The 23138-nt window shown below is 36.9% G+C and overlaps 1 protein-coding gene across 2 annotated transcripts in view; it reads left to right on the top strand.

Annotated features, from left to right (window-relative positions):
• The window catches only part of COL28A1 (collagen, type XXVIII, alpha 1), a 172275-nt gene that overhangs the window by 51673 nt on the left and 97464 nt on the right, over positions 1 to 23138 (top strand). For both annotated transcript variants that reach the window (XM_008569867.1, XM_008569866.1), the window contains 5 exons: positions 7812 to 7880; positions 10325 to 10393; positions 16657 to 16725; positions 20852 to 20920; positions 22024 to 22092. In XM_008569867.1, the coding sequence (XP_008568089.1) occupies positions 7812 to 7880; positions 10325 to 10393; positions 16657 to 16725; positions 20852 to 20920; positions 22024 to 22092 (345 nt within the window). The remainder of the gene's footprint in view (positions 1 to 7811; positions 7881 to 10324; positions 10394 to 16656; positions 16726 to 20851; positions 20921 to 22023; positions 22093 to 23138) is intronic.

The following is a 23138-nucleotide window of genomic DNA, read 5'->3' as shown; positions in this document are numbered from 1 at the left end:
GATGCAAATTAAAACCACATTGAGATATCACCTCACCCTGGTTAGACTGGCTATAATCAAAAGGACAGAGAATAACAAACGCTGGCAAGGATGCAGAGAGAAGGGAATGTTCCTGCACTGTTGGTGGGATCGTAAATTAGTACAACCACTATGGAAAACAGTGTGGAGGTTTCTCAAACAACTACAGATACATCTTCCATATGATACAGCAATCCTACTTCTGGGGATATACCCAGAGGAATGGAAATCATCATGTTGAAGGGATACCTGTACTCGCATGTTCATCGCAGCTCTGTTTACAATAGCCAAGACGTGGAACCAACCCAAATGTCCATCAACGGACGATTAGACAAGGAAACTGTGGTATATATACACCATGGAATACTACACTGCCATAAAAAACAGTGAAACTCTCCCACTTGTAGTAACATGGATGAGCTTGGAGAAACTTACATTGAGTGAAATAAGCAAAGCACATAGGGATAAATATTGCAGGTGCTCACTTATAAGTGGGAGCTAAGAGAGAAAGAAGGAAGGGAAGAGAGACCGCAGTGGTGTATTGGGCTTGCAGAGGGAGAGAGCATACCTAGGGCTACAAAGTGGAGTGGAGGAAAAGGGAATGGGGAGGGAGTTGGGGATAATTGGATGGGGGACACGGGGTACAATTGCAATTTGTGGTAATGGGCATGCTGCCAGTATGGATCTGGCAGTCACATCTTGAGCATGAGTAGTGACAATCAGCTTTGTATCTCAGGAATATTCATAACCAATACGAAAACAGAATGAATTTCATTTATTCATTATAGTTCTTAAAATATCCATATTTTAAAATAATGAAATATTTTAAGCATTTTGAAAAATATAGAAAATAATTTAGTCAATCTCCACCAGACTTTTTTAGAAAACATAAAACATTATGGATATAATAAAGTCTCCATAATCTCTTTCAGAAAATAGAAGAGGAAGAAGGAACATTTACCCACTTATTTTATGATGCCAGTTTTCCCCTGATACCAAAACAAACAGTAACAATACATAAGAAGAAAACTACAGACCAATAACCTTCATGAATATAAACAAAAGATTACTTAACCATATATTGGCAAATAGAATTCATCAATATATAAAAAGAATTATATAGCATCACCAAGTGAGGCTTATTTTGTGGATGCAAGGCTGGTTTAATACTTGAAAATCAATGTGATATACCATATTAATAGGATAAAAAAGGAAGATCACATGATCTTATTAAAAGACACAGAAAAGCATTTGGCAAAATTCAAAACCTTCATAAACCCTAATAAAACCCAAATTAAAACCTCACAGAAAACTAGAAATAGAAGGGAACTTCCTCAACTTCTACAAAAAACCTACAGCTAACATTTTACTTAATGGTGAAAGATTGGATGCTTTCCTCTAAGATCAGAACAAGACAAGGATTCTGCTTTCACCAATCTTCTTTAACATGGTACTGGAAGACCTAGACAGCACAAGAAGGCAAGAGAAGGAAATACAAAACATTGAGATCAGAAAGAAGAAATAAATGATCCCTATTTGCAAATGACATGATCGCCTCCATAGAAAATTCCAAGAAATATACAAAAAAATTCTAGAATTAACAAGTGAGTTCAGCAAGTTCCCACGATACAAAATCAATGTACAAAATCAATTTTATTTCTATATACTAGTGATAAACATATAGAAACTAAAATTTAAATGACAATATCATGTATGATTGCTAAAAAAGAGAAATATTTAGGTATAAATCATGTATAGGACTTGTATAAAACTTGGGAATAAAACATGTATAGGACTTGTATAAAACTACAAAACACTGGTGAAAGAAATCAAAGAATATTTAATATATAGAGAGACATGTTTGTGGATTGGAAGAGCCAACATCATAAAGATGAAGATTCTCCCTAAATTGATATGAAGGTTTAATGCAAGTCTTTTCAATATCACAGCAAGATTTTTTTAGATATGAAAAGAATGATTTTAATATTTATATGGAAAGGCAAAGGAGCTAGAATAGTTAAAACAGTTTTGAAAAAGAAGAATAAATTTGGGGAAATCACACTATTTGGGTTTAAGACTTATTATATAGCTTCTGTAATCAGGACTTTGTGGTATTCGTAGAACACAGAAACATGGTATATGGAACAGAATAGAGAACCAAGATACAGATCTGCTCAAGTAAAGCCAACTGATTTTTTGATAAAAGTTCAAAAATGATTGCTTTTGGAGGAAGCATAGTTTTCAACAAATGGTGCTAGAGCAATGGCATATTCACCCACCCACACACACACACACACACACACACACACAGAGAAATGAACTGCAACCTAAGTCTCACACTTTATACAAAATTAACTCACAATGGATTATAGATTTAAAGGTAAAATGTAAAAACTATGAACTTTTAGAATAAAATATAGGAGAAAATCTTTGGAACCTAGGGCTTGATGAAGATTTCTTAGACATGTCACCAAAAACATGATCCAAAGGAGAAAAAAAATGAATTAGACTTCATCAAAGTGGAAAATATTTGCTCTGTGGAAGATTCTGTTAAGAGGCTAAAAAGACAAGCTACTAACTGGGAGAAAATATTAGCAAGCCATATATCTGGCAAAGGATTTGTATCTAGAACGTACAAAGAATTCTTAAAACTCAATAATAAAACAAATTAGAAAATGAGCAAAAATGTCAAGGCATATATATACACACACACATTTATGCATGTATATATCTATATGTGTATATATGTATAGTTGAATATACATATTTATCTCCTATTTCAATTTTTTTAGTGGTTCCTGAACTTTTAATATGTGTTCTTAGTAAGTTTGAAATGTCATTAATACTGCCACCGACACCTGAAAAATACACTGTCCACCAGAGTCTTTTATTCCAGTCATCTCTTCCTTCTTCAGAATATTATTCTCTGTTAACTTAGTTCAACCTTATTTTCATTCCACCAAAACTATTTATTATTATTGTAGTAGTTTTTCAGTAAGTATTTAGTTTTACCCACACATTTACCAATTTCTTGGACTGTGATATCATCTCAAATTTCCCTCTTTTCTTTTTGGTTGATTTCTTTATTTTATTAAAAAGTACATCTTTTAGAGAAAAAAAGAAGTAGTACATATTTTAGAAGTTGTTTTCAGTGAAAGCATGTTAGCAATAAACGCAGTCTTTGGCTAAAATGCCATTATTTAGTTTTCTTTATAATAATAGTTTAACAGGTGTAGAAATCAGGTTGCTTACTAATTCCACTATCTGGTGGCAACTGTTGTTCCTGTTGAGATATCTGCAGTCTGTTTATAATTCCTTGTAAGTAATTTATGTTTTATCTTAGGCAGTTTTTGCAATTTTTTCTTAATCTTTAAATTTTCTGTAGTGTCATTATGATGCATGTAAGTGTAGATATATTTTCATTTATATTCCTTCAGATTCACTGTTTCATGAGTCTGAGGATTCACAATTTCTGAAAATTCATAGCTATTATTTCTTCAAATACTTTCTTTTCCCATTCTCTCTGTTTGATTTCATCAAATCTAATTTATAATCCACAAATTTATTTTCATCAGGTTATAAAATGTTAACTCAACCACTGCATTTTTAACAAGTATTTTTTAAAATTTAGAAAATATATCTTTTTTAACTATACTATCTTTTTACTATGCTGTCCTCTTTGCTTCATGTATTTTTTGTTCTTTCCTTAAGACCATTAAGCATTTAAAGTATACTTTTTTTGTCTCTATTATTTAATTCCATGGCTTGACCTTCTTTGGGAAGCATTATCGCAGTTCATTGTGAACTATCTTTATTCATTGTGAATTATTTTCATATATGTTTTGTACCTTTGCATCTGAACTCGTTTTTAGCAAGACTTTAACTGAAAATCCCAAGTGTTCTGTGCAGTGTTTGAGAGGAATTTGTGCCTGCATCTCTTATGTACTCCAGGGGTTTCCTTTATGCTAATGTCTTAACTAAGGTGATCGTGGACCAACTGCCTAAGTGGTGTCCATTGAAACCACAAACCCACATGCAGCACAGGACCATGTTAAGAATTTTTAGAGTCATTTAGAGCCCAAGGGAAGGCAGAGAAGATTCTTGTCATTCATATCATTGTGTCAATGGGATAGCTTTTCTTCTACTTTATCCTTTCATTGAAGTCCTAACGTTGGAGGTCCTAGCTTTATGTGGGAATTTCCATTCTTATTCTCTCCGCATTTTCCGCTGGGTGGGCCAAAGGTTTTGCTGCTGTTTTTCCCTCTGGACTTCCTAGATTACTTCCTACCACACAAACACACTGTCTATGCAGGACAGCTACACCAGCTTAGATCCTACTTCAGTTTTCTACTTACTGTTTTTGTATCCTGTGGTTTCCCTTATTTTCTTTGGTCTTAGTTATGTCTTTAAAATTCATTTTAAAGAAAAATTTATATTACTTATCTTTCTGTTTGTAGCTAAAGAGTTTTAACAATATTGCCAGAACATGAAATTCTTGTTTTCTTGCTTGCTTTACAAGCCACAATTACACAGAGTAACACTGAAATTTTGTGATTTAATTTGAAACTAAAATCATAACACAGGTGGAAAAGATCCAAAATAATGTATCAAAATGCTGCACCCAAATGTCATTATAAAAAAATCAATAATGTAAGTTTTTGAATTATTCAGAAGTGACATAAAGACTTACCATAGGGCTGACAAAGGTTCTGCTGAAAGTCCTTTATTTTATTTCTTTGCCTGAATCATTTCAAGTTGTTTCAGGTTTAGTGCTATTCTTTTCACCACAGTAATATAAATCTGTTGATTGAATTAATATTCTAGCTCTAAGACCTAACTTAGAACTGTCAGCTATCATCTTTATGTGATTACCACTAGTTTTGTGTTGCTTTGTTAGATATAAATAATTAAAAGAAAAAAAATTGGTTAAGACTCTCAGGGTGATGTGTTTGTTTTTTTGTGCAAGGTTTTTCAGAGCTCTGTCAGTAAAAAATAACTCCTGAGGTAAAACTGTAATTACTTAGAGGTTAAAAATAAAATAGATGGCACTGTTTGAAGATTATGAGCAATATTTATCTTTAATGCTTGTAATATATGCTGAAACCATTATTACTGGTTATCAACACTATTGATATTATTAAGGAAAGTTATAAGATAAATATAATGAACAATCATATTTTATCTCATTGTTAATGTCTCAAATAAAGCATTTCACTGATCAGACTGTGTTAACTGATAATTAGGTTTTTCCATTTTTTTAAAAAAAATTAGAGATGTTCCTTAGAAACCAATTAAGTACATCATAGTTGCAATTGGTTCTCATGCCTTTGAAAGGACACTGTGAGTTTCTTGTAGAAGTATTTCTGTCTATTCAAAATGATCCTTTGGTACTATCTTAATAAATTAAAAGTATAGTTCATTTAACCCAAGTACCTTCTATTTCTCTTTTCTGGTTAATAATTACCTTCCATCCTGACTGTTTAACTGGAAAACTTGAGAATATACTGACAGTGTGGAATATTAGTCTGACAGTTTACAGTAATTTAACCTTGGATTGTTGTTTTTTTAAATTCCCCTTAGTGATTCCCATGGGCTTTAACAGTCTCTTCTCAGCAGCTTTGAACACATGGCTCCTTACAGCCTCCAATATTTTTGCTTTTGCCTTAGCTGGTGTACTCTAGAAGTGCAGAGAAAAAAAGGAAGGTTGTGTTTATTCTGTGCAGCATGCTTTTCTCTACATTAATTTAAACCATTCACTCTGAGTCTGCCTTATTTGTAAAAATCTTCCATAAAAGGACATTCTTAGCAATTGCAGGACTCAGGTAAAATAATTTAGATAAATGATAGCAGATATTTATTGAGTGCTTAATATGTAAGAGCTTTAAATCTCTCTGACTTAATCCTTATATTGATGCTTGTGGTTGAAGTAGATATTATTATTATCGCCATTCTAATGAGGATGCTGAACTTTAGAGATTGAATTACTTGTTTAAGGTCACATTGCCAATATGTAGCAGAGCTGGTACTTGAACGTCAGTGTAAATGACACCAACATCTGCTTTTAAGTATAATGCAAGACTGTAAACCCCATGAGAAAGGAAGGAGTTCTGTCTGCTGTTCCTAGAACCCAGCACGGTGACTTTCCCCTACTAGGCATTTGTCAAATATTTGTTGAATGAATGAAAGAAAATTGAGTGAACCCAAAAAAGTCTTCCTTACATTAGTGTAAATTGTGATTTTTTAAATTTGTAGTATCATTTGGAAAAAAGAATAATTTGTCAATATTTTATGTTTTAAAGTGTGCAATCTTAGCTTGGCTCTTTTTGGTTTAGTTTGCAATCTAGTTTTCATGCTCGTATTTATTTTCCTCTAGCTAATTGCTCTGCTGTTAGAGTAAACTGTCATGGACATGAGTACTTTGATTAAGGTCTGGGGGTTTTAAAAACTAGGTTTCCCATAAGTATTGAAATTTAAATTGTATTAGATGGTAGCTTTTTCTTTTTAATTAAAGCTAAATTGACTATGCATAAAAACTAAAGAAGACTGGCTTTTAAAATATACAATACTAGGGAAAGGCAAAAAAAAAAAAAAAACCACTAGAATACAGTTAGCTTTCTTTTTTACGAATCCATAACTATGATCAGTCACTGATGAGCATAATGCTGCATCCTAGTTGTGCTACCAGGCTTGAGCAGAAAGCATCTCTTAAATCACAGGATTATTGTTATCTCAATCCCTAAAATCATTCCTAGAGTCTGTAGTGTGCTGGCTTTGGAGCTTGTATAATGGCCAGTGTAATGCAAGACTGTAAACGCCTTAGATTTTTTTCTAAGTTGGTAGATTTTGTTCTATCATAGATTTACCTCCCTGGCAAGTGAATCCTAACTATCTGTTTAGGTCCATTAGAGGAAAAGCTCCAGTTTGTGCTTCTCAGATTCGTGTTGTTAGTCTCTTTTCTATTTTTTTGCCTCTGGCCAAGAAGAAAAAGAGGGAAAAATTGTAGCCTTTTAACATTTTTGGTTTAAATGAAAATCTTGCTACTGTCTTTTATTTTTCACTTAGTATGTTTTCTGCCAGTCCACTTCAAAGCCCGAGACTGTGTTGTTTTTCTTAACTTATGTGACAAGTCCTCTCCTTTCCTAAATATCTTTCAGAGCAATATTTACATGGACTTCTTAATTTTAATCATTGTGATTGAAAACCATGTTTCCCTTTAATGATCCTATCAAGATTCCAATTTGCCCATAAAACAGCCAGTGGGTTCAACCAGCTCCTGAAATAATTCAAGTTTTAATCCAAATTTATCAGAATAGAAATTAAAACACATGTAAATAGCATTCAGTGCTTTAAAGTATCTATTTGGCAACTTCTTCATGGGACTCTTATGATAATTAAAATATTAAATCATTCTGCATCCTTCTCCAGGCCACACATAGATTTTTAGCCTTTCCTCATAGGATTTATTTCCTAATCCTTATTCTGAAGCATCACTTAATTTCCATTTCCTCTAATTTGAGAATACTAGAATAGAACATCTTATGCCAATCAAATGGAACAAGCATTTAATACAATGGGAATATTATTCTTCACAACTCTACAATTCTGCTGATCAGTATGGAACTTACTAGAAAGATTCTCACTAAAAACTTCAATAGGACTACATAATTGCTATGTCCATGTAAACTGAAATATAACCATTATCTTTCTTCCCTTCTCCTCCCTTCTATCTCTCCTCCTGCTGTTCTCTCTTTTGCTCTCTCCTCCTGGTCCTCATTTCTTCCTGTCCTAACCAGGGTCCCCGTGGTCCAGAGGGAGCACCAGGAGAGAGGGGCTTACCTGGAGAAGGATTTCCAGGACCAAAGGTAACAATACCTTCTGTACTAGGAAAAGATGCTTTGTCTTGCATCGTTATGAATTATATATTTAAAAGCTATTTCCTAGCCAATATTAGAAATCAAGTATTTTCCTCCCTATATTCACCCTGTTAAATGAAGGAATATGTAAATTTCCCCATAACATGAAAGTACCGTGAAATTTGCAATTATAAATAATTGACAGATTTCTACTTCATGTAGTTGTTGCGTATGAGATTAGAAAAACCTCTTAAAGTAGTTTGCAGTCATTAAAGCCACAGTAATAAATAGCATCTTTATGCACAGGAGTTGAGTTTTTGAGCATAGCTATGGTTAACACTTTGCTTACAACTTTGTTTTGTGAAACACTGATAAGAAACCGATCTGTAGTAGAATTGCCATCAATATAATAAGAAAGGAAATTTTACCATAAGGAACAAAATGCTGTGAAAGACTACTGTTTACCTGGCATTTGAGAATTTGAACTTTTATTGCAGCTTTCTACATATAATTTTTGGAGCTCAAGCTCCTCTATACATGGGTTTGGCAAACTTTTTTTGTAAAGGGCCAGCCAGATAGCAAATATTTTAGGTTTTGTGAGCCATATGGTCTTTGTTGCAACTTCTTAACTCTGTTGTTGTAGCTTGAAAGCAGCCACAAACAATGTATAAATGAATGAGTGTGGCTGTTCTCATAAAACTGTATTTACAAAAAATAGGCAGTGGGCTGGATTTGGCCAATGCGCCATAGTTTGCTCTCCCCTGATCTAGGCAGTTTACCCACAATCTATGGCACATTTGCCAAAGGCCACATGGAAAACAGTTTTCTAAAATACTTTGGTCACATCAACAAAATTTCAGAGCATCTAAAAATAAATTTTGGAGTCCTTCTTTCTTCATTTCTAAAATCTTACCCCCAGACACACACATCCATGCACACACATACGACCCAGAGAACCACATGCTACTTTCTAAGTGTCAAAGACCCTCCAAATCAGTCATTCTGTCAGGTCACTAAGATCTGACCTTCTCAGTATGGCTTCATGCTCTGAAATTGCATCTAAGCCTCTTTCACCATGATCAATATTCAATTTCCTAGGAGAAACCTAAATCTCAACTAGAGGAAAGCAATTATCTAAAACAAACAATTCCTACTAAGTTGTGTGTGACTGCTGGGTTGAATTTTAAAAGAGGCCCTTGTTACTCAAAAAATTGTTATTTTTTATAATAATGGAAATAATATATTGGATAAAGGGGATATTACTAATGCCCTTGACTAACCAAAGTACCACTATTAGAAGACAGAGGTCAGCAATTTAGCAATACATTCCAGAAAGTTTTACAGTACATAGTTTCTTGACATTTTTTTGGCATATAGTAAATTCCTATTTATGTGTAGCACAAGCAATCCAGAAAATTCAAATAGCTAGAATTATTTCTCTTTATAATCTGTGTTTTCTTAAAGATAAGGGACCTAGAAAGCAAATAAGAAATAAACATGAGAAACACTTTGATGTATATTCCAGGGCATATCCTAGTGACAGGTTCAACATATGTTTATATAATATAAAGTATTATATAATACATTCTTGTATATAATAACCCAAGGGCACTGCATTGACCTCTATTTTATCAAAGAAAGAACACATTATGTCCAGTGTTTTAGGTTCACGTATATGTAATTATACTGTCTGGTAATGATCATTTCCCAACCAGTCCAGTAGGACCAGTGGGTGTTTTCTATATGTACTACTTGTGGATAATTTGCAAATGTTCTTTGATTTTACTCTTGGTTCTAATAAATTCATTAAGTTAATGCCATTTCTGATTATAATTGGTTTATTTTTCATACAAATGCACAAAGCATTATGACCTTATTGATATTACATTAAGACTGGAGCTGTTCATATAGGTCATGTGACTATAGAACCATATCCAAGAAGATTTTCCATGAATTCTTTTAAGCCTACATTTTCAATTAATATTTATGAATTCAGATATGAGATATAAGTAAATAATTCAACCCTAGCAGGTATTAGTTTACATGCTAATATGACAAATTTCCCTCACGTGATGGATCTAGTTTCAGCAATATAAAGGAAAAAAAAAGGCTTAATCCAGCTAGTTGTACTATGCAATTGATTAGGTCCCGCATTTCCAGATATTTCTGTTTAGATTGGGAATTGAACTCTTTTCCAACTTCAGTAATACTAATATGTGTTCTGCTTGGATAGACTCTTTCCTGTTGAAAGTGTTATAACTAATTTTTTTTTTTTTTGGCAAGTTGCAAATCTTAGAGTCAGTTAGAGTCAGTTTGTAGTGAGCAATAAATTTGGATGCTTGTGCTTGATTTTATAAATCAGTTTGAAGCATAATTCATAGTAATTATAATGTAAACTCTTTTAAAATCCTGATTTTTATTAGTGTACTGATATCCCTCCCATGTATTTTCAGGGTGAAAAAGGTTCTGAAGGACCAATTGGCCCACAAGGATTACAAGGCCTGTCAATCAAAGGGGACAAGGTACTGTATATAGGGTATACAAGAGAAGTAATGTCAATAAAATTACTTCCGTCATTGTTCTTTGTGTATCTACATTTTGAACTGTATACAACATGACAACCATGCCAGACCGATTTCTGGTTAATTATAAATCTAGTAGATGCAAGGTATATTATTATGTAGGATGAATTATGATCTGGGAAATCCCACCATGTTTATATTTATAGTAATGTCTCACTTATTTATGTTCTGATGTCAAGTGACTTCTACCTTAGCAAAGCAGCTTTGAAACCAGACATTAGCAAAAGATACCTCTTCTAGGTAAAGAAAATAGTTCTGAAAAACATATTGAGTTGACTCCATTACAGAAGTGCATATCCATCCTTAGGCTCTCACTCAAAAAAAATTACCTTAAAATGGGGTTAAAATAAAATTTAAGAAAACTAGTGTTGATGCCCTCCAGCAAGGACCAAGAGGAATCCACTTGCAGTTGAACACAGGTTTATTGACTTGTCGCAGAGAGGGAGGACATGTACCATCGTAGAACAAACAGCGACTCAGGAAGAGGATGAAAAACAAGTTTTAAATAGGATTTGGGCTTGTGTTAGGTGATTTGGGGGAGTGTTCAGGAAGGCAGGGTTTGGCTCTGGATTGGATGCTATCAGGAAGTGCGGACAATTATAAAACTGAATATTTTAATGAATCTCATCTAGAATTTTGGGAAAAGTGGAGTCAGGCTGAGTTGTAACTGGTAAAAAAATAGCAGTTTCATTTTAACCAGTATAGGGGGATGTTTGATAATTTGGGGGGGGTTGGACAGTGTTTGTTGTTTTTGTTTGTGCTTAGACATGATTACGGAATGGCCTTGCTTGTGTCCTGTCCATCACAGTCACGGAGTGGTCTTGTCTGATGTTGATGATATGTAAAGTTGTTCATCATGGTCAGCACCACAGCCTACCTGCAGGGTCAGGTCAGCTCCTGGCTGTCAGGGGTTGCTTTTCTCTTTCTCACTTATTATCAGCACCGCACTCTCCCGAGTGAGCCACAGGCCGGCCCCCTCACTTATTATTATTATTATTATTTTGTTGTTATTTTTATTTTTTAAAATAGCTGCACATTATACCTGATTAGAAATGGGAGGCTGGTGATAACTGCTGGTGATAAGGCCCTAAATAGCAGTAGGAAGTGAAGCTGCCAGAGGAGGAAGTGATATAAGAAATATGCAATGAATGGAGACCTCATATCAATGTGGAGTCATTTGTATGTTAACCTCTAACATATTACTATATTATATATTATACTAGAACAGCAATTGATATTCATTATTATCTCAAGTGTTGGGTTTCAATCTTGAATAACATTCCTTTTATTTACCAGTAGTTGTCTCTTCTGGCTGTCTGTATTTAAATAGCAGAGATTGTGGTAAACTGAGTTATATGGATTTTAGTTGTAATACTGTTCTTGGTTCAAATACCTCAGCTCTGTTTGTAACTGCAGCTCCAAAATACTCCCAAAAATACGTAAGATGCTCTTTCTTTCTTTGGAGTAGTGAGAACTGAGTACAACAAAACCGTTGTTTTGCGAGTTCATTAAATTAACTTTTTCAGGTGTGATATATGGCATTTGTGCTTTTACATCCAGAGCTCATGCAAAACACCATTTTGACATATCAAGACATTAACACATAGCAGAGCTTTTATCTGCTGTTCCCTTACAAAGTCAATACCGTCTTCCCTTCCCCTTCTCCCTTTCTTCCTTTACATACATTCCTTTACATTCCTGTTATTTTATGTATGACATCAGATTCAGAGACTTTGGTGTCTGTGATTCAAATGACCAGATAAACTCCCCTATGATAAGGGCTCTTGAATATATATAATTGGTACAAAACAAAGAAGTAATTTTGACACAGATACTTAAGTATAAATAACACTGCCCCAAAAGAGATGTCTCTTATGTGTTTATTGAATATTTGCAGAACAGTGATTATGAGTTGGGTTCTGAAGTCAGAGAGTTAACTTGAATCTTACCTCTGCCATCTCACAGTTGTGTGACCGGGGGTGGGTTACTTAAGCTTGTCTGGGAAGTGGGGATGCCCACTTCAGAGGGTTGTTGTGAGGATTAAATGAGATAAAGCATGAAGAACATTTAGCACAGCGACTGCTGCATAATAAGCAATCAAGTTCTGAATTAGCATAATTAGCTCTGAATCAGAACTTGACTCCATTACATTTTCCTTCCATAGTATTTAGACCAGAGGTTGATGCAAAGTGAAACACTAGGGAGCATATTCCAGGGCATATCTTAGTGACAGGTTCAACATACTTTAATATTACATAAAGTGTGATCTAATGATACACTTTTGTTCATAAAAACACATTTATTTTGCCCAGGAATTGGCACACTATGCAGCTGGCTGCCTGTTTTTGTGAAGAAAATGTTATTGGAACACAGGCATACCTGTTCATTTATGTATTGTCTTTGGCTACTTTCATACTACCAAAGCAGTAATGATGAGTTACGCAAGACCTTATTATGGCCCTCGAGTCAAAAATATTTATTAGTCAACTGTTTAAGAAAACGTTTGCTGACCCTGATGTAGTCTAAATACAATTGACATTAAAATAAGCATGCTATCCATCTTGCTGAATCCAGTGGTCAATTCTCAGTTGTCAACTTCCTTGACCTGTCAGTAGCATTTGACAGATATATCCCTCAGTTATTTTTTTTGACTTTTCATTAGTTTTATTTCTATTTTTTTTTTTTTTTTTGTCTTTTTGTCTTTTTTCCGTGTCCGGCAACGGATCGCAACCCTCAGTGTTGCCCCCGTACCGGACCGGGGACCGGCAATGGGATCGCAAGCCTCGGCGTTGCTCCCGTGCCTCGCTCAGCCAGTGATCGGGAACCGGTCTGTATATGGGATCCGAACCCTCGGACGGGAGCGCCACCGCGCTTCCCAAGCGGCGCACTATCCAGTGCGCCACCGGGCCGGCCCCTTTATTTCTATTTTTTTTTTTTTTTGTCTTTTTGTCTTTTTTCCGTGTCCGGCAACGGATCGCAACCCTCAGTGTTGCCCCCGTACCGGACCGGGGACCGGCAATGGGATCGCAAGCCTCGGCGTTGCTCCCGTGCCTCGCTCAGCCAGTGATCGGGAACCGGTCTGTATATGGGATCCGAACCCTCGGACGGGAGCGCCACCGCGCTTCCCAAGCGGCGCACTATCCAGTGCGCCACCGGGCCGGCCCCTTTATTTCTATTTTTTAAAAATTTATTTATTAATTATTATTATTATTATTATTATTTTTACATTCTATAATGTTGTGTAGCAGTTGGGGTGGAGGGGGAGAGAAGAAGGGGAAGGGGGATGGGGTGGGAGGACAAGGGAGGGGGAAGGGAGGCATGGTTGAGGCCTGTGGCACCCCACTCATTCCAGCAGAGGAGCCCAGGGGGCTTCTGGCAGCAGCTTGGTCATGGCTGGGCTGGATGCAGATGTTGGGGTTGTGGTGATGCCCCTGGCCCCCCACTACCCTGGCTTAGGAGCCTAGGTGCTTCTGGTGGCAGCTTGGTGGTCATCACTGTGCTGGATGTGGGCTTCATGGAGGCGTAGCTGAGACCCTTAATCCCCTACCACCCTGGCTTGGGAGCTGTGGGTGCCTCTGGTGGTGGCCTGGTGGTTGTCACTGGGCTGGATGTGGATGTTGAGGGGGCGTGGCTGAGTGCCTTGGCCCTCTCCCCACCATGGTTTGGGAGCCCAGAGGGCTTCTGGTCCTTCTAGATTTTATAGGTGTTCTTTGGTGGTGTTAGACCCTTACTGGTTAATATCAAAACTTTGCCTCTGATCTGTGTTTTTTTTTTTCTTTCCCTTCTGTATTGGATTATTAACTACCTCCGCCACTTAAACTCTGCCCTGAAACTAATTTGTTGTCCTTTGCTTACTTCTAAAATGGGGGAACTTCCTTTGGGGACTAGCATTTGAGCTCTGTGGTTGAGCTAAATTGCTGCTTTGCTGCTGATTCCCTGGGGAAGGCTTTTTGTGTAGCTCAGGCTTTAATTGTTGACCTCGTAAGCACTTCTGGGTCTTGTGAGGTCTGGTACACTGAGTGGTCCTGTGCTGATTGGAGGGCAGATCAGCTGTCCATGCTGTGTCCCAGTGTTGTCCCAGTGTTCCCCTGGTGGCTGTCTCTCCCACTGCCCACACACCAAACACTTCCCATAGAGCGAGCCATGTGCCATTCCCTTGTGATGACTCACTGTCCTTTGAGTGGCTCCTTTTCTCTGTTGTGTGTGGCTCTTTGCTCCTATATGGGTCCACAGGAACCTTGTTAGTGGTCTTGCTGGCCTGGAGGCCACTAAGGCCCTCTTCTCCCCTGCCGCCTCTAAGCAACTTCAAACAAAGGGCATAGGAGTGGCTTTTGCCAGCTCTTGCTCCATGTGCTCAACAGGGCCAGCCTTGAAGTGTCCAGGGCTCCAAGTGGTAAGAGTGGTCCTTTCTCTAATTGCAGCTTCTCCCACCTTCATGCACTCCGTAGGTCTCTCCTCTTCCCCTGAGCTCTAGATGCCTCAGCTTGGCTATCATTGCTTTTTAGTAGTTGTAAATTGGTTGATTGTGGGAGAGTGTGACACTGGGGACCATCTATTCTGCCATCTTGAAGTCCTCTCTGGATCCCTCACCTTCTTGAAACACTCTTCTCTTGATCTCTCTGGCTGCTCCTTCTCAGTCTCCACTGCTGCTGCTGCTGCGTCTCCCTGACCTCTAATGATTGGAGTACTTAAAAAGCTTTGTCCTTGGACCTTCTCTTTTTTCTGTCTACTTGGTAAATTCACCCAGTCATGGCTTTAAATGTCACTTATATACTGAGGGCTCTCAAATTTATGTCCCCAGCCCGGACCTCTCTGACCTACTTGGCATCTCCACTTAGGCATCTCAAATTTAACATGTCCAAAACTGAGCTTCTGGTATCACATCCAACACCAATTTTGCTTCTCTCTCAGGCTTCTCTTTCACAGAAAAAAATAACTCTGTTTTTCCAGGAACCCCAGAGACAATCTGGAGTCCTCTCAATCCATAGCAAATCCTATTGCTCTCCCTTCAAAATACATCAAGGATCTTCTGCTACAAATACCTGGTCCATGCCCCCATCACCTCTCATGTAGACTTCCCTTCAGTCTGTTCTCAATACAGCTTCCAGATTGAGCCTTCAAAACTAAGTCAGATCATTCACTTCTCAGCTCAAAACCTGCCAGTGACTTCACGTCTCACTCGGAGAAAAGCCAAAGTCCTTACCATGGCCTGAGAGGCCCCGCTGATCCTCTGCCTGACCTGCTGCCTTACTTTTCTGACTTCATCTTGTACCACCCACCATCATGGCCACAGCTCCACCCACACTGCCTTCTTGCTGTTTCTGGAACATGCTGAGCATCATCCTTGCCCTGGTGGAATGTCTTTCCTCCAGGACCTATCTGGCTCATTCTCTTTTATCAGTGAGGCTATCCATCCTGGTCACCTTATACAAAATTGTCGCTGCCTCCTCACTTCTTGATTGCTTTTTCTCTTTAGCACTTATTATTCAACATACTGCTTATTTTATCTATCTGTCTTGTCTATTATTTTGTTTCCTTTACTAAAATGTAAGCTCTATTGAGGAGATATTTTGGGCTGTCTTGGTCACTGTTGGTTCCCCAGTGTTTGGAATGGTTCCTGACTTGTAAGAGGCACTCAGCAAATATATGTAGAAAGAATGAATGACTGAATGATATTTTTTTTCATGCTAATAACTTTCACTTTGTTTTCCCAATTTGTTTCATGGAAGGAGAAGGTGGGCTTCTTTAATTTTGTTGCATATACCTTAGATCATTTCTTAATTTTCGAAATGCATTTTTAATAAGATTTGGAGGGAAAGGTATTTAGAAAATTTTGGAATACTTTTCTTCAATTTATCTTTCAAATCCCAGTTTTCTTATACCCGATAAATGTTATAATCCAAATAGGAAGTGTTTGTATCATTATAATTATTATTCAGGAGTTTTGGTTGTGAAAAAAATGATTAACAAATATAAGCTGATGCAAATCCTCACCAATTTAGCCTAAATAGCAAAAATGTCATTCACTATTTTGGCAAATTTGAACTATAAACTGCTTAAAAGGAATGAAGTTTTGTAATTTTTCATTGAACTTGTTTATAGTATAAAGATAGATTTTGATCTAGCCTAATCCCAGATTAGCAAAATATGAAAGAATGAGGTTTTTGTTTTATTAATGCATTTCTGACTTATTTTCTATACAGGGGGATTTGGGACCTGTGGGACCCCAGGGACCAATGGGCGTCCCTGGAATCGGGAGTCAAGGGGAACAGGTAATTAATATTTTCTCCCTTTCTCCTTGGTTCAGAACATTCCGGCCCAATCTTGGTGTTCATTGAAGGTCAGTCCTACAAACATCTATGAGTGTATTTGATAGTCAAATTGTCATGGAATAAAAGTCCAGAAGTGAATATTGGAAAGGATAAGATAGTTCCACAAGAAGATTTTATTTTTTAGAACTTCCAAAGACTTAAAAAATAAATTGTGTGTTTTTTTGGTGCTGTGACTTTTAACATTAAAACCTAATTAATAGGGTAAGAGTTTTGGGGTAATATTTTATATTTTTAGTTCCCCTTGGGAGCAGTAGTTTATTTGCCTGTTGGTTTGTATATTTTTTTCTCCTTGAAGCTTTGTGAGTGATTAAATCCCTCTCTCTCCCAATGCTAGGAAAATAGTAATTCCCACCCCCTAGCCATATACCAATCTAAAAAAAGTATTAAACTTAAAACTAGGACTAGAATCAAAGGTAACCACTTAATTTAAGGGGTACCTTTCCTGAACAGAAGCAGCGACAGACAGGATTTATGACTGACACCTGGTCTCTCTTGGTCAGAAGAAAGGGAGGATGGCTGAGCATGTCTCTACATTCACGGCTGGAACTGCCTCCAAAATCTTTGGATAACTTTTGGAAAAGATGGGCAATTGTGTTAACTCTAAATAGTGTGAAGATAATATAACAGTACTCTCTACTGTTGTTGTCTAACATATGCTTTTACCTACAGAGTCTCATTTAATCAGAGTTGCTAGCAAATCTAGATTTATGCTGAATACCCTCTTATTTAGAAAGTCCATTTGGTTAAAATTCACAATGAAGGTTTGAATTATTTTGTTGCCTAGTAAATGATTAGTACTTCCTTTATCTAGAGTAGTAGGAGAAGGAAAGAATTTTAAAAAATGAGACAATTCCAAATCTTATTGTTGATATTTAACCTGAGTTTATTTCTAACCATCTAGAATTTTTTTGTTAATGCAAGCAACAGCAAAGTTGGATATTACTCCTTTTTCCATTTCCTTGCCCTTGGCAGAGGTCCTAGAGTAATATGTGAAGAGGATTAAGGTACAGAAGAAGCCAAGAGAAATCTGTAAATTAATATTTAGATAATAATTAAGAGCTGGGTATTTTGACCACTGAAAGATCATGGTTTGACTATATCACCAGGCATTCTCGAGCTTTGTAGTCTATTTGCTGGTTTCAGTAGGGCTGGACAGTGCTGTCACATCCTGGGCCCTGTGGTGTTCCTGGTGCTGAATTACCACTGTAGGGCTAACAATGAGTTTCAAAGAAAGACTAGTGTGTCCAGATGGCCTATGAATTCTGGACCTCCCACCTGTCGCTGCCTGTTGCCTTTAGTGCTGGTCTGTGATGGAGGCTAAAAAAAATGTTAGTTCTTCTTTAGCTAAAAAAAAAAAAAAATCTCTTTGACATATCATTTTTCTCAACCTATTTTCCTCTTTTCCCAGAGAAAAAATTTTGTAAGGTAGAAGTGTCCTGATACAGCTGACTCCTACTGGGTAGGAGAGTGAATGGAATGTACTGTTTGTAAACTGCTCTGAACAAGAAAAGAACTTATTTCCTCCTTTAAGACATATGATATAAATTCTACTTAAATTTGACCTCTGTTTAGGCAGTTATTCAATTTTCTTCTTATCCTTAATTTAACATGTTTATCCATTGAATTCTTGTTATTATTAGGTCTTCCTATTTCTCTTATAAAAATGAATTTTCCCACTCATCTGTTTATGAGAGAACTTCTGTGTCCAGCAACATATTTACACTACTCTCAAATGGCCTGCAGATTTTCATTAAATATTTGGAGCTTTGATCACTTGGGATCTTCTACAAAATAAAGTGGAATGTGAATAACCACATATAGACACGTACACACACATATGTGCACATCCCTTTGGATTTTTTGTTTTCCGTCCCATTGCATGCTACTTGTGGACTACTGTAAAAGAAAGGATTCATTCTTGTAATTTTGCATTGTGTATAGTGTAGTAACTTTAGCTTCCCTACATTGTCTGAACTGCTTCACATTCATCAACCAGAGGAAAGGGGAATCATATCTGTAATTTAAAAATCAACAAGCAATTGTATGGTCTAACTGTAGAAAAGGAGATAACATTTGTTAAAATATTTTATATTCATACTGCAAGTGTATAAAATAATAATGCATCCGTAAACATTATTTGCACAACCTTGGTTTGTGGATGTAAACAAAACAGAATTTTAGTTTTTTCCCTCATCATCCCTTTACATTTTTTTCAGCGGGGGACCTTTTTTTCCCTGTCACAGAAGGAAATTTCCAGCAGGCTACAGACTTTTCTGATCACTTTAGATAATAGAAAGTTGTAGGGTCACTATAAATTGCAAATCTCAGATTAAATTCTGTAATAAGGAGTATTTAGTCAATATATTAATCTTCCTTTAATCTTCATTCATCTGGTAGTGTAAGGAGGGTGTTTTACATCTCTGCCAGGCTAAATCCAGGAGGCGTCCGGGGAGGAGCACGTGGAGGTTCTTACTTGGTGTTGCTATGGTCAGGTGGATTTGGGTGCTCTGGGCGCTCAGGGCTTGTCAGATGTGTGAAGCTGACCCTTCCTTGTGGGGCTCCTGTGCCTCTCTGACTGCCCCTCTCTTCCTCCATCCGCTTCTCCCTCTCAGCCTCTGCTTCTCTGGGGGTTTACTCTACACCGACTCTCTCTTTTGTAGTTCTCTTACCCTTCCAGGTCTCCTGGGCAGGATTCAAAATAGTTCCTGTCCAATGCAGTGTCGCATCTATAGTACAACTGATCTTCAGGAAAATCTCAAATGGGCTTTGCCCTGACAAACTGGGTACAGGCTAATCCCACCCCAGCCCTCTCTTGGCTACCACAGGCCATATTAGCTTTCCCAGGCATGAGTCAAACACCAGTCCCTCGTGTCCCCAAAATGACAATTAAAGTCTCTAAGTGGTTTCGATGAAGTCCCCTGTCTAGACTGGAATAAAGAGAGAAGCAACCCAAACCTCTTCCATTTTCTACAAAAAACCTATAATCTAGACCACTTTCTCCTAAGAAGAACTTGGTAAATCTTATCTCCCGCTACCTTTTTGTACCTAAATATGAGTGAGGGAGTCAGTGTTGAACGTTGCTCAGCTTCATGTCTGCTGGCTCCTACTTCTTAAAACCTAGATCAAACTTTCAATTTAATATCCTGATACAAAATTACAGCTAGATAGGAAAAACAAATTCTAGTGACCTACACTAGTGCTCGGCATCTATAAATAACAATAATTTATTGTATGCTTTCAAATAGCTAGTAGAGAGGTGCACAAAGGCTCTCATCACAAAGAAATGATAAATTTATGTGATGCTGGATATGCTAATTATCTTGATTTGATCATTCCACGTTGTACACCTGTGCTGAAATATAACTCTGTACCCTGTAAACATGTACAATTAATATGTGTCAATTATAAAATTAATTAATTAAGAAATATCCTGATGTATATTAATTGGTACAGCTAGGATATAGGTTTGCCTGCATGTGACAGAAATGTGAAATAGGTTAACAAGATGGAATTTTGTATTTCTTATTTAAAACTCCCAGCTAGGTGGTGGCTCTGTTCATTCATGTTGTCAGGGGTTTAGGATGGCAGACTAACAAGAATGAAGAATTCTGAACCCCTGACAACGTGAATGAACAGAGCCACCACCCAGCTTGGATCCAGCACAGCCACTATAGCTTCATTCTAGCCACTGGCGAATGGGGGAAGGGAAGGAGTGGGCATACTTCTTCCTTTAACAAGAACTGGAAATTTCACACATCACTTCCATTCCATCTCATGGGCCAAGATCTAGTCCCCATGGCTACACCTGGCTGCAACAAGAACTGGGAAGCATCCCTAGTTAGGCAGCCAGGGGTGCCAGCTAAAATCTTGCTTACTACAGAAGAATGGGAGAAAGCATATCACGGTCCAACTAGCATCTGCCACCCCATTTAACAAATGTTTATTGAATATGAGTAATCTATTATTAGGTGTGAACTAAACTTTCACTTTGGAGGATTTGAAACTACTCTTATCCACATATCTTCTTAATTTCTCTGATACTATTTTTAAAAATTTTATTTTAAAGGGAATCCAAGGTGCAATTGGTCCACCTGGTCCACAAGGACCCCCAGGACAAGGCTTACCTGGTTCCAAGGTACTTTCTAAATGCGAGCGGAGTTTAACATACCCATCCTCTAATTGCTGTTTTCTTGTCAGTGGTCAGTGCATGTGGAAGAGAGCAGATGAAATGAATTTAACAGTCAGAGATCTCTACTTAATGCAAAATGTTACTATTTTCCTAACGATTTAGGAAAATCTAATATGTATTCTTTAAGCTCTAAGAAGTGTTTACTTACACAATTGTCGTTTACTGTTTTCTTGCTTATTTTTACTTATGAGACCCTGTTCTAGCAATTCAAACAGTATAGCAGTCGAGGCTACCAGCCATTATGTGCTTTCTGGATTGGCTACTTTTCATTTTCACTAGAACTCTCACAGTAGGTCCAAGTACTAAAACATTAAAGAGATGAAATCAGGAACCAGGAACTAGCTAACAAATAAAACTTTCTATGAACTTGGGAGTCAAATTATCTCCTAAATTGGAACTATTCTTTATCCCTTGGAGGAGAGGCATGACATTTATTATTTAACTATCTATCATTAATGTTGCTCCTAAGAATCACTAATCAGCGTTAAGTAAATAAAATTCTCTGAGACTACTCACACTCCTTAGAGCTGCCCATGTGAGAAGGAGGTCAATAAAATACTGTTACTATCCTTGAGATTTTGGGGCTAATCACTGAAAGCTCAGGTTGCTCTCTCTGGTTATGATACTGCTCTTGATCAGCAGTCACCTGGGCTTCTCATGTGTCAATGTCAGTTGTTCTGGGATGTAACTGCCTATCTTTTCCAGGTGGATTCCACAGGAGCTCCTTAAAATCAATTTTTAATATGCTACATAGCCTCTATTTTAAGTTAAACCATACACGAGGGTGCCTCAAGAAATTCATGGGAAGATTTGTATTATCTTTTAATTCTATTTTTCTGCAAACTTTTTGAAGTACCATTGTGTGTTTATATATTTCATAAGTATTCCAAATATGGTGAAAATTCATCCATCTGAAGGGATTTCAGGCAATACATATATGAATTGAGCACCTGAAACTCTTTTATATTACTTTATTGATATGAGATAGCCCTTAGGAGATCAAAGGCAAGAATATATTATTTTAATTTTGCTCGTACTTTCCTTACCAGGGAGAAGTAGGCCATATGGGACCTACAGGCCCTAGAGGACCAGTGGGAATTGGAGTACAAGGTCCAAAGGTGAGTTGACTATGCTGCTCAGAAGCGATTAGGAAGTTTTCATAATATTATTATGTAAGGTTTCCTTCACATCCAAATGCAATACAGATCATGAATGTGTCACCTAACTATATATAAACTGTTTCTTTTAACTTTTTAAATGTGGCTATTAGAAAAGTTATAATTGCATGTATGACTTGCTTTATATTTCTATCGGACAGTGCTGCCCTAAAATGTATGCTCCACTGGGGCAGAGACCTTTTTTTTAATCTTGTTTATCACTGAATCTCCCTGCTCTGGTTTTAGGGACATGATAAGCACTCAATCAATACTGTTAAATAAATGAATTACTCCTTAGTTCACCCTTCACAATTTCTATTACTCATCCTGAAGTTATGTAGGATCTTGTGAGCCATGCTGAGCACTAAACTTCACCACTGCTCTGCTGACATTGTCATTGTTCTTACAAGCATTTGGGTGTTGGAAGATAATGTAAGATGTAGATCTAAGAAGATTATACATCTGACCTATACACAAAGGATAAAAATGTTCTAATGTATTAATAATAGGTGTCATTTTTGGCATGGTTTTGAAGTGCTAAACAATATGCTAAGTGCTGTGTGACATATCTATATGTATACATATGTGTAATATATACATACATATATTTACGTATATACACATATTATGTAATGTATATGTCAATTTCAGAGAGGCAATATACAATATAGTAAGGCTTAGCAGTAAGACTACATAAATTCAAATTTCAGGTCTGCCACTTACTAGATGTGCAATCTTAAGCTTTTCTCACTTTTAAAAATAGAATATTTCAAATATACTCACCAGTGTAGAGAATAATTCAAAGAAAACCCATGTATTTCACAGCCCAGCCTTATCAAATGTTAACATTTTGCCACACTGACTCTGGATTTTCTTTAAAAGAAGCATTACAGACATAGCTGGAGGCCCCTGCCTGTCCTCCCTAATTCCATTGCCCTCTCTTCCCTCCCCAGACATAATCATTATCATGAATTTGATGTTTATCATTCCTTCAGAGTTTCTATCAT

Source organism: Galeopterus variegatus, unplaced genomic scaffold, assembly GCF_000696425.1.
Source record: "Galeopterus variegatus unplaced genomic scaffold, G_variegatus-3.0.2 Scaffold538, whole genome shotgun sequence".
Taxonomy (NCBI): domain Eukaryota; kingdom Metazoa; phylum Chordata; class Mammalia; order Dermoptera; family Cynocephalidae; genus Galeopterus; species Galeopterus variegatus.
This window is presented reverse-complemented; position numbering and strand designations above follow the sequence as displayed.